At 37.4% G+C, this 12,522-nt stretch overlaps 2 protein-coding genes across 6 annotated transcripts in view; both read left to right on the forward strand.

Moving 5' to 3' along the window:
- The first annotated feature begins 3,441 nt into the window (after positions 1-3,441).
- On the forward strand, positions 3,442-4,806 carry LOC141690414 (uncharacterized). The gene is made up of 4 exons (XM_074495219.1): positions 3,442-3,577; positions 3,746-4,221; positions 4,330-4,459; positions 4,598-4,806. Exons 1-4 carry the CDS (start codon positions 3,442-3,444, stop codon positions 4,804-4,806), a joined length of 951 nt encoding a protein of 316 aa, XP_074351320.1.
- Positions 4,807-5,393: 587 nt separating this feature from the next.
- The window catches only part of LOC141689404 (formin-like protein 18), a 42,349-nt gene continuing 35,220 nt past the window's right edge, over positions 5,394-12,522 (forward strand). For 4 of the 5 annotated variants that reach the window (XR_012562370.1, XR_012562371.1, XM_074493684.1 and 1 more), the window contains exons 1-6: positions 5,394-5,842; positions 6,547-7,472; positions 7,553-9,957; positions 10,435-10,555; positions 11,643-11,714; positions 12,341-12,439. Coding sequence is in view for 2 of the 5 variants with exons in the window: in XM_074493684.1 (XP_074349785.1) it covers positions 5,770-5,842; positions 6,547-7,472; positions 7,553-9,957; positions 10,435-10,555; positions 11,643-11,714; positions 12,341-12,439 (3,696 nt within the window). In the remaining 3 variants the exon portion in view is untranslated. Of the gene's footprint in view, positions 5,843-6,546; positions 7,473-7,552; positions 9,958-10,434; positions 10,588-11,642; positions 11,715-12,340; positions 12,440-12,522 lie in introns of all 5 variants that reach the window. The other variant, XR_012562372.1, reaches the window with a different exon arrangement.

The following is a 12,522-nucleotide window of genomic DNA, read 5'->3' on the forward strand; positions in this document are numbered from 1 at the left end:
CATCCAAGGTATAATATTCATCTTCCTCTAGCTCCAATACAACTTGTTTCTGTGGTCCTTTGTTCTTTTGTTCCATAGCTTGAATAACTGAAACGTGATCATCTTACTCATCTTCACTTTCTTCTCTGTCATTCACAATCAAAGCACTTGAATTATCAACAACATGATAATGGTGTACTTTCAATGACTTTCTCTGTAGCATTTCAAGTTCATAAGTTTTCAAGATTCCATATAGAACTTCCAAAGTTATTCTGCTTAAATCTCTTCCTTCTCTAATGGCTGATATTTTCTATTCAAGATGATCAGGAAGAGCTAACGGAAACTTTAGGTTAACCTCCTCAGCTTCATAATACTTATCATGTAGCTGCAAGTCATTTATCAATTTATTAAACCTTTCAAACACTTCAGTGATTCCTTCTTTTGGTTTAGCCATAAACCCTTCATACTGAGAAACCATAATCCTCCTTTCTTTTGACCTATACCCCCTCTGTTCATTCACATAAGATCTCTATCTTCTCCCAGATCTATTTGGATGTGTCACAGTTAACAATGTTATTGTACATTACATTATCAAGTGACTCTATTAAGATCAACTGCAAGCCACTATCCAGATAGACTTTCTCTTTTTCAGTTTCATTATATTCTGAAGGATCTTTAGGAGCATAATATTCTGGAATGACCATGTCTTCATCTGTAGATTCCTCAACTCTTACCATGGGGGTGAAAGGCCCATTCTTGAGGATATAAATGTATAAAAAATGTGCCATCTTGATGAACAACAACCTTTTTCCATAGTGTATAGTTAGATTTGTCAAAGGTAGGGATTTTGATACTGCTCAACTTCTATGTATTCATTCTTTCAAGATCATTAATCTGTTTACTTTCAGATTTTTCTTTGATACTACTTGTTAGGTAATGAATAGAACACGGGGGGTGAATGTGTTTTAAACAATTTTAATGGCTTTTTGAACTGTTATGAATGATAAACAAAGTAATTTGTCTTGTAGAGATATTATGCTTTAACAGGATTAATAAAACATGCACATGAACACACTATCTTTCAAAACTCACTTAATTTTATATAAAAATCAAGCTAGTGTTTTTCTACAAATTTCTGGGTTCTTGATATGTTAAGAACTCAGCTTCTCTCTTGAGAGTTACTAGAATTTTTGATCTATTTATTACAACTGAAATAAAGCATCCAATGTTTACTTTATAGAACAATAACCACTGGTTTTACACAGCATGCAATAGCATGTACTAAACCCTATTCTAAGTTAACTAAAACTTTATATTTCTAGCTTAGTGTATCTTTGCTAATCGTGCATGTTTGTGACTTTACTTTGTTAGTTAATCTTGGCCTATGATCTTGTACTCTTCAAGCTGCTTTTGTAGACTTTTCAAATCAGTGATTGATTTGTTTGTTTATTGATAATCTTGGATATTTAACTGGTCTGCACTTTGTACTTTGAGTTGTACCTCGATATCTCCAGTTTGTTATATAGAGAACTCAACATCCCGATAAGTATAATGGCTTATCGAGATCTCTTAGTACTCTATAATTGATTTTGACTTATCGAAGTCTTTGAGTTCTCTATAAGAGAATTTGGCTTATCGAGGTCTCTAAATTTCTGCATATAGAATTGACTTGTCGATATCTCCAATCTTCATGTCTTCATTTTGACTTGTCGATATCTTTAAGTTCTCTAGTACAAAAATGACTTTTAGATATCTCAGAGATCTCTAGTGATACTTTGTCTTATCGATATCTCTGAGATCTCTAGTGATAATTTGACTTATCGATATCTTTGAGATCTCTAGTGATAATTTGACTTGTCGATAAGTCATTCTGGAGTTCTTGAATGACTTCTCTATAACACTCAATCTGTGACTTGTAGATTTCTTGACTTAGAATGTTTTTCCCAAAACAGGATTATTCAACTCTAAGCTTCTTCACACTTTCTCTGAGGCATGATCTTCATGATCTTCTTCTAGAGTTTATTCTTACACTTAAGACTGTTTACAGAAAAATACTCCAGTCTAATCTATTTAATTTTTACAGACTTAAGTGATATAATATAAAATGCAAACTTAGACTATCATACAACTTACTTAGGGCTTCCAATTTGACTTAGTCTTTTTATAGTACAGGCATGTCTTGCACAACAACAAGGAGACAAAATAATAAGTTGGATCGAATAAAAGATGTGAATGACGAGTGGCGAGAAACAAAAGCAGGTGTCCAAAATGTAATTAAGGAGTACTTTACGAATTTATTCAGGGCCTCAAATACGGATGGAGACTTATCAGATGGTGAATCAGTTGATCAAGTTTCGGGGACTGCAAATGACGAACTAATGGCTGACGTTACATATGAAGAAGTTAAGAACGCAGTTTTCTCGTTGCACCAAGACAAGGCCTCAGGCCCAGATGGGTTTAACCCTGCGTTTTATCAAGCGTTCTGGAATATTATTAAAAGAGAAGTAGTTGATTTTTGTCGCTCTTTTATGAATACTGGGACAATACCAGAAGGAGTTAATGATGCGCTGGCCTGTTTAATTTTCAAGGTTAAGAAGCCTAAGGTGATAAGAGATTTGAGACCAATCTCATTGTGTAATGTGTTGGCTTGAATTTTGTCCAAAGTATTATCAAATAGATTGAAGAAGTTTTTGGGATCGATAATTTTTGAAAATCAAAGTGCTTTTATTGAAGGGTGTTTGTTGACGGACAATGCACTTATAGCTTTTGAAATAAATCACTATATGAAGAGAAAAACTCAGGGTAAGGTTGGAGTTGCAGGGCTGAAAATTGACATATCTAAAGCCTATGATAGAGTGGAATGGTCCTTTGTTCGAAATATGATGCAACGATTTGGGTTTATCCAAACATGGATCGATAGGCTGATGCACTACATTAATTCAGTTAATTACAGTTTTATTCATAATCATGTGGTGTTTGGCAATGTTACGCCTGAATGGGGACTAAGACAGGGTGATCCCTTTTCTTCGTATGTGTATATAATGTGTGCAAAAGGATTAAGTTCTATTTTACAAAGAAATGAGGAGGTTGGGTTAATTCATTGGTGTCGAATTGCTAGGGGTTCCCCAACAATTTCACATTTGTTATTCGCGGACGACTGCTACTTATTTTTCAGAGCTAAAAAGACGGAATCTCGGACTATGAAAGGTATATTGAAAAGGTATGCTATTATCTCTGGGCAAATGATTAATTATAGTAAGTCTGCAGTCACGTTTTTAACCAATACAACAGATGAAGCTTGCTCTGAAGTGTGTACTGAATTGGAGGTGCAGCCGAAATCAGACCCGGGTAAATATTTGGGTATGTAAATGAGGATTAGAGCTAATAAAATGGATATGTTTGGGTTCTTGGTGGATAAAGTGGAGCAGAAGCTACAAACGTGGAAGATGCATAAATATCTCGATGGCTGGTAAAGTAACGTTGCTACAAACTGCAGCTCAGTCCATCCCTAATTTTTGGATAAGCTTATTACTGGTACTAGTGGAAATCTGTAACAAGATTGAAACAAAAATGAATGGGTATTGGTGGGGTGGTGCGGGTGAGCATAAAGGAATTAGATGAATAAAGTGGAGTACATTGTGTGATGTCAAGGAGGTAGGGGGTTCGGGTTTTCGTAAGCTGCAAGAGTTTAATGTGGCCCTTTTAGTAAAATAAGCCCGACGTTTGATTAATAATGTTAATCCACTGGTGTCAAATTTCATGAAAGCTCGTTATTATGCGAATACTGATTTTCTTGAGGCTAAATTGGGTGCTAACCCAAACTTTATGTGGCGAAGTATTATGGCATCACAAGATATCGTTAAGCAATATTGTCGAAGGAAGATTGTTGATGGTAAAAGTACTATAGTGTGGCATATTCCCTGGTTACCATGTAGGGAGAATGGCTATCCTACAACTACTCCTCATTACGAATTAAAAGATATTGTGATGCATAATCTGATGAGGGACGACCATAAATCATTGGATGTGAATATTCTAAATGATTTATTCAATGAGCGTGATAGATTATTGATTGAGCAGATTTCTATTCCAAGTCGAAGTAGGCCTGACTCGTGGTACTGGGCATTGGATGACAAAAGTGCTTTTTCTGTCAAGAGCTGCTGTAGAAGCATTAGAGGAGAAAATACGAATACTGAAGGTGGGTTTTGGAAGCAAGTATGGGGACTTAAACTTCCTGGTAAGGTCGTAAACTTACTGTGGATGGCATGTAAAAATGCCTTTCCTACTGCGTCAGAGTTGATTAAAAAGCATGTAAACATATACCTTCTGTGCCCATGGTGCCATTTGTAGCCTGAAACCCCGGTTCATACATTGTTCACGTGTACTTTTGCTAAGGAAATGTGGGAAGAGGTGAGATTGCAAGCTATCATTCCTGTCGATGAGAGTGAAACTGTATTACAAGTGTTGGTTCGGGCATTCAGTAGGTATAATCGGGAGAAACAAGTTATCATTGGTTTATTTTTATGGAGCATCTGGTTCAGACGCAATATGTGGGTGTGGAACAAGCAGACTGTGTCAATTTTTGGAGTGCATTCTATGACCTTGCAACTGTTATAAGAATGGAGAAGAAGTCAAGAACATCAGGATGGTAAAGAGCAAATGAAGCAACATACTAGTATTAGACAATGGCGTAGACCTCAAGAAGGATGGGTCAAAGTGAATGTAGACGCTGCTTGTCGCGATCATTCAGAGTTCATAGGAATCAGATGTGTCGTTAGAGATGACAGTGGTGGTTTTGTGCGTGCTCGGAGTGAGAGGGCCAGATGAGGGATGCCACCGAGAGAGGCTGAGGCATGAAGTTTCAGAGCAGCTCTGTTATGGATGAAGGAATGGAGGACTAGAAATGTATTTTTGAGTTGGATGCAAAGATAGTAGTAGATGCAGTGCATAAAACTAGATGCAATTCAAATTTTCACACTATTATTAAAGAGTGAGGATATTTTAAAACACTTTCAAGAAATGTTAGCTGTGTTCGAGAATAGATCTGCGAATCGAGTGACCCATGTATTAGCACAGGCTGCTTATTTCATGACAGATCCATGTATTAACACATGCTGTTTATTCCATGACAGATCCAGTGGAGTGGGTTGATACTGCTCCTGATTTCCTTCTATGAAAATTTCTCTGATGAATGTTAACGCAAGTTCAATTTTTCAAAAAAAATTAAAATAAAAATAAAAGGGGCTAAATGCTACACAATGTGTAATATTTTGTCCCATTTTCTAAGTCATACACGATAATTTCGTCTTGAAATCACATTTTGGGTCATATTTTTAAAAGCGATATTTTAAACATTTTTATTTTATTGAGACGGTGACATATTGGTACATTTCCCTGCGACAGGTCAGGCACTAGCTAACTAACAACTTGCACTATTTACCTCCGTATTTCTTCTGTGTTTTCCCGTCACAAATTACTGACCGGAATTTTGTCTTCGGGGCGAAGAATATTCTGATATCCGATCACATTCACCAGTAATTACACAACACAGTTATCATGGCCACATATGATAATAGACTAATTAAATGTCATACAATAATAATCTCGTAAAAACAAGAAGCCCTAATTAAGAATTACATAAAAGTTTGAAGGAATTATATATATATATATTTGTTTTGGTAGATCGAAGAATTTGATGGTATTAATATCAGATACATTGGTAATTGGAGTTAGAATCAGCGTTTTGGATCCGATCACAACGCCAGCCAGTCATTATATAATTTATTTATTATGGCGCTGTTTAGACGTTTGTTTTATCGGAAACCTCCTGATAGGCTTCTCGAAATCTCCGACAAGGTCTACGGTACATTTACACTCTCCTCTATTTTTTAGGAGTACTCTACTTCGTTTCTATTTTAATTAATTTAGGTTCACTCACTTGTTTCGTAATTAATGTGATTAGTGTTTGAGCCCATCAAACCAAGCAATTATTTGGTTATTAGGTGAAAATGTATGTGTATCATTTGGTCATTTGCTATTTTAAATTTCCCTGTTAGATTCTCTTTTTCTTCACAAATATTATGCAACTGTTTTCACTTCATACTTTATTCTAGGGTTTAAGATCATGTATTTTGATTAATCTAAGGATTGGTGATGTTAATTCAAGTAACTGATGGAACTAATTATTAGGTGAAATAGGGCACAAAATGTAGGCCTTTAAATACTTTGATCCCATGTTTGTTTTGCTCATAATGAGTAAAAGGAGTCAACATACCAATTCTACTCCGTGGAGCATATAATCCCTAGTAACCTTTTGCAAAACAGACTAATGATTCATATATCCGAAAGGAATATAGGCAATCCCAACTCTAATACCTCGTAACAAACATATATGTGGGTGTGTATATGTGTGTATAGGTTAGTAATTGTATCGGAACTCACTGCTCCTCAGGCACCACAACTTTAAATTGTACTTGTTAATATAATAATTGCTATCAGATTTAGGTTTACTCTTTCGTATATTAATCATATGATTATTTACATAGTTCTTCTGTTATGTGCTTGTAGTGTTTGACTGTTGTTTCTCGAGCAACGTTATGGAAGAAGATGAGTATAAGCTTTACTTGAGCAGCATTGTAGCTGAGCTACAAGACTACTATGAAGATGCTTCTTACATGGTTTTTAATTTTAAACAAGGTGAGAAGAGAAGCCTTGTTTCAGATTTTCTGTCTCAGTATGGTATGACTATCATGGAGTATCCTCAAGAATTTGAGGGAAGTCCGTTGTTACCCTTGGAGAGTATCCATAAAATTTTGCATTTTAGTGAAAGCTGGTTGTCATTGAGGGGTCAACATGTGTTACTGATGCACTGTGAAATGGGTAGTTGGCCTGTGCTTGCTTTTATGCTTGCAGGACTTCTTTTATATCGTAAACAGCACGATAGTGAGCAGAAGACTCTTGAAATGGTTTATAAGCAAGCTCCAATTGAACTTCTTTATCTTTTATCTCCTTTAAATCCACAGCCATCTCAGCTCAGGTATCTTGAGTATATATCGCGTAGAAGATTGGGTCTGGATTGGTCGCCTGTGGATGCACCTCTTGCCCTGGATTGTATCATATTTAGAGTCCTCCCTTTGTTTGATGGTGGAAAAGGTTGCAGACCAGTCGTCCGTGTTTATGGGCAGGTCCCTTTTTCAGCACCATCCAATAAGTCATATAAGCTTTTATTTTCCACTCTGAAGACCGAGGAAGATGCTCGCCTATACAGACAGGAAGAGTGCCAGTTAGTGAAAGTAGATTTTCATATCAGGGTTCAAGGGGATGTTATTCTTGAGTGTGTTCACTTAGGAGAAGATTTAAAACGGGAAGAAATGATGTTCAGAGCCATGTTCCACACTGCATTCATTCGGTTAAATGTACTGATGCTGGAGCGAGATGAAATTGACGTTCTGTGGGATGTCAAGGTCCAGTTCTCAAAAGACTTTTTTGCCAAGGTACAATCTTGTTTTACTTCAATGAAATGTCCCTGTTTTTATAGCTGTATGAGTTAATTGCATACTCATATCTGTATCAGGTACTCTTTTCGGATGCCGATGCTCCTCCATCTAGTATAAACACAGAAGTGCCAGTTACCAGCGGGACTGAGTCAGAGACTTCTTCACCTGATGAGTTCTTTGAGGTAGAAGAGATTTTTAGTAATATAATTGATGCACAAGATATAAAGGGAGACTTGGTAGATAATCATAAATTTGAAGACAGTACAGCAGATGAAGTGGTCTGGAAGGAGGATTTAGAGTCTTATGCATTTCAAGACTGTGCATCAGAAGATGAAAATCACAAGCAGGATGATATAGATGATTCTGATTATTTCCATGAACTGATACCTTTATTTCTAGGAAAACGAGCTGGAGAGATGTGCATTACTGCACATGATAGTGGTATACCCTGTACTACAGACACAGAGACTGAGATTGTTGATGTGTCTGGCATGTCAGAGACAGAAAAAGAACAAGAAAGGAAATCAGATCACATGGAGAGATTAGAAAGGCAAAATTCACAGAAGAGGTTGAATGCTAATGTATATAAACAAATTCAGAAGTCTGTTTTACTCACTACTAACCGACGAGAAACGTTTCAATCAGATGAAGTGGTCTGGAAGGAGGATTTAGAGCCTTGTGCGTTTCAAGAGTGTGCATCAGAAGATGAAAATCATGAGCAGGATGATATAGACGATTCTGATTATTTCCATGAACTGATACCTTTATTTTTGGGCAAAAGAGCTGGAGAGCTGTGCGTTACTGCACATGATAGTGGTATACCCTGTACTACAGACACAGAGACTGAGATTGTTGACGTGTCTGTCATGTCTGAGACAGAAAAAGAACAAGAAAGGAAATTAGATCACATGGAGAGATTAGAAAGGCAAAATTCACAGAAGAGGTTAGATGCTAATGTATATAAACAAATTCAGAAGTCTGTTTCACTCACTACTAACCGACAAGAAACGTTTCGATCCAAATCAGTAACAGATTCATCTAATTCCACTAAAACAAATAGAAAACAAGATTCTCAAGGTGGTTCTTTACAACAGGAAAAAGCTGACAAGTTATCATCAAGGATTCCTTCCAACATAGGTGATTATGCTAATTCATTGCATGTTCCAAATCTCCGATCAAGATATAACAGTGCACCTCCTGTGCTAGGCCATGCAATGGATACTCACTTTAAAGGTGACTCACAAACTCTGTTTTGCACAATTTCCAAACTGACGTGTAAAAACAATATACATAGAAAAAATACATCTTGCCCGCCATTATTAGATTTTTCGCATAATGTGGCTCCACCCCCATCTCCGTCATCAAGAGCCCCCCCTCGACCTCTTCCACCTGCGGATCCTGTGGCTCCACCACCACTTCCCACATATGCTTCTTCCAGTCCATTGACCCGGGATGCATTAAGACCCTCGATTTCACATCCTAGTTCTGCAGCTCATTCTCCCACTCACTCGGTTCCGGTTCCGCCACCACCACCACCACCACCACCACCACCACCACCACCACCTCATCTATCAACCTTCATCTTGCCTTCACAACCTCCAAAACCAACTTCTCCTAGATTTAAGGAGCCCAGATTTCCACCACAGCCTCTTAATCCTGTAGTCAATGTTCCCAAAACCCCTTCACCTCCTGAGCCTGAAAAGCCTGCACCTTCTCCTGGTGTCACCCCTCCTCCACCTGGTGCTGGCCTTGGACCTCCACCTCCTGGACCTGCCCCTCAGCCATCTCCTGGCCCTGCCCCTCCACCACCTCCTAGTGTTGCCCTGAGACCTCCTCCACCTTCAGGATCTCGCTTTCGACGCCTGCATGGAAGAAGACAGTCAGGATACCGAAAGAATAATCTAAAACCATTTCGCTCTCCTACTCGTTCTCCCACTCCTTCTCCCACTCCATCAGTTCCATCCGCGCCACCACCTCCACCTAATCAGTCACAACCTCCACAGCCACATAGTCCTAGTTGTGGTAAGACAAAATCTCCACCACCTCCACTAGCACCACCTGCACCTTCTGGAGTTGTTGGTAATGCGCCTCCTCCAAATAAGACTTCCCCTCCTCAACCTCCACCTCCACCTCCTGCCCCTCCACCTCCTAGTGCCCCTCCTCCACCTCCTGCCCCTGCCCGTCCTCCACCTCCTGCCCCTCCTCCACCTCCTGGCGCTGGCCCTACACCCCCTCCACCTCCTAGCGCTGGCCCTGCACCCCCTCCACCTCCTGGCGCTGGCCCTGCCCCTCCTCCACCTTCTGGCCCTGGCCCTGGACCTGGACCACCAAATAATAATCCAGCCCTTAATAGAGGCCTACAGAGGTGGAAACATTTGGGACCTCGAAAGAGTAACTTAAAGCCGCTTCATTGGAGCAAGGTAACTAGAGCATTGCATGGGAGCTTATGGGAAGAAATACAAAAGCACGAAGACCCTCAAAAGTAATTTCTATTTATCCAGTGTTTATTATCTTCATTTAACTCACATATAGTAAGTGTTTTCATTCTCATTTAATCAGTGTTTAGGTACGTTTAAATTTAAAATTTACGACTCATCTATTTTTATATGATCCAGGGCATTTACTTTAATTAATATACTTCTTGCCCGTGACTTGTATTTTAAGAGAATTTGCGCTAAAATTAATAGTTACCCAATTAGCACAAGTAAAGGTTCGGGCTCAAGATACTACCAACCATAACAGATACTCTACATTTGTATACACTTATTAAGTTGGCAGGTTACTTATTTCAAAGATGTGTGACCTAATAAAGTAGACTACGCTTTCCTACAAATGTTGTTAGAATGCGCAGAGTGCCTAATTGTGGTATTTTGGGCCCTAAAGCATTAGTTTGTGGAATTTAGGTTATCGCCTTTCCTCTAATACTTCAATTACTGATGTATTTTATGGCTTATTCTAGTGAACGAGAATTTGATGTTTCCGAAATTGAGACCCTTTTCTCAGCTGCAGTCCCTAAGCCAAACAAAGATATAAAATCTGATGGACAGAAGTCTGCTCCAAAAGCTGAAACAATTCAGCTGGTAATGGTTGTGTACTTGCTTTGTTTTAATGTGTATGTCAAAACTATGATTTCTTTATCGATATTAAACTGTTATGTTTGATGCTTATACTCTGATAACTTGATGTTTCCTGCTGAATTACATGTGCTCATTCATTAGCATGAGTATTTTTTTTGCTTCTATTTTCTGTGTAACCTTCGTAGGAATCCTTGCATTTATGGTAGAAGTATCATGACTCTCCTTAGTGAAAATTATAAAGGGGAACTAGAAAAATACAATTGAAACCGCTACTAAATACTGTTCTTGCATTAAAAACATTTCTTCAAGTAAATAAGAACGTCAAGGCACAAAATATAAGGGAACACGAACAGCAGGGAACTACCTGGACCAAGAAAACTCCTAGGGATGGTTTTTCATGATAGAAGAGCTAATGTCGCGTGAATATCATTTAAGACCAAGAAATACTCTTTTGGCCTATTAATTTTAAAAATGGTCATACGGATATTGTTACGAAGCAGTTAGTCATTCCCCGCCAAGATTTTTCTTGAAATTCCAAGGTCGTGATGTAACATGAAACGGTAATTATTCTGTAACCAGATGATGTTTGATGTAGCAGCTTGGTCTCTTCACCTTCAGAGTAATGACCTACACTCACTTTTGAGTACATGTATTGTGTTTTTTTGGCATACTCGTCTATGTATAGCCACTCGAAGGTGAAATAACAAACTATTATTTCGTTGTGAACTTTTGATACATACTAATGGTTGTTTAGTCTTAAATATTCAATTTTTGATATTACTAAGCTGCAAATATAATTGTGAAAAATCTTGCAGCTTTTAGTGTCTAGACAAAAACTAGTATTCCGAAATGAGTCAGCAAATTCATATTAGCATGTAGGTTTTATATATGGTTGTGGCTATGGTAGTCAAAGGACCAAAAACTTACATTCAAATTGAGCAATCTTGTATTATTTTAAGATTATATTTGTATGTACTTGCATTACATCCAAAATTATTGTTAAAAAGACTGACATACAAGAAAAGGTAGATTTTTTTTTAATTCTATGGTGTTCTGCTTTCCTAATCCAAGTTCTTGTGTTACACTATAGATTGAGCATAGGAGGGCTTATAACACTGAAATCATGCTCACAAAGATTAAAATGGCACTTCCAGACATGACGGTGAGTTACTCTATGTATACATACTTATGCTTTGCCCAATACCATATGAGCTGTCAACTATTTGCTAGTGATTGTAGGTTGCTGATTTTTTTTGGATGAGAGTAGTAAAAGAAAATCATGGAAAAACAGGGTTAATATGGATATTAAATATGCATTTTTTTATATTATATATAATGCAGGAAACAAGCATATTTATATGAATACACACACACTATGTTCTAAAAGCCAAAAAGTTAAAAGTTTGGTAGTTGGTCGGTACTTGGGCTTTGTTTCTCAACTTTTAGTACTAGGCCCTATAAAAGTAGCAACAACACTTTATATTACACATATTTATAAGAATCTGAACTTCTAGTTCATGCATATCGATATTTACGGCCATCCTATATCCAGGTACTGTGTAGGATTGATAAATATCTTCATTAATATATTTGATAAATATGAAATCTACTCTTTTCTGAATCTATTTTCTTGAATTCCTTCTGCGTAATAAGGTGCCACTTCTTTTGCGATTTGATGAAATATTGAAATGAAACCAAATTTTGACTGTTAAATGCATGCATATCTATTGTGTTGGTTTCTCCTTTCAAGTGAAATTAACTGGTATCAAATATGCCCCACTTTTACAGGATGCAATTCTAGCAATGGATGAAACCATTTTGGATGCTGATCAAGTTGAAATTCTTATAAAATTCTGTCCAACAAAAGAAGAGATTGAACTTCTAAACGTGAAGTCCTTACTTAATTTACCACTTGTGTTTTTTTATTGAACATATATATTTTGTGTAATGTACTTTTTTCAGAAAAAAGT

The sequence above is a fragment of the Apium graveolens genome, chromosome 10 (genome assembly GCF_009905375.1).
Source record: "Apium graveolens cultivar Ventura chromosome 10, ASM990537v1, whole genome shotgun sequence".
NCBI lineage: Eukaryota > Viridiplantae > Streptophyta > Magnoliopsida > Apiales > Apiaceae > Apium > Apium graveolens.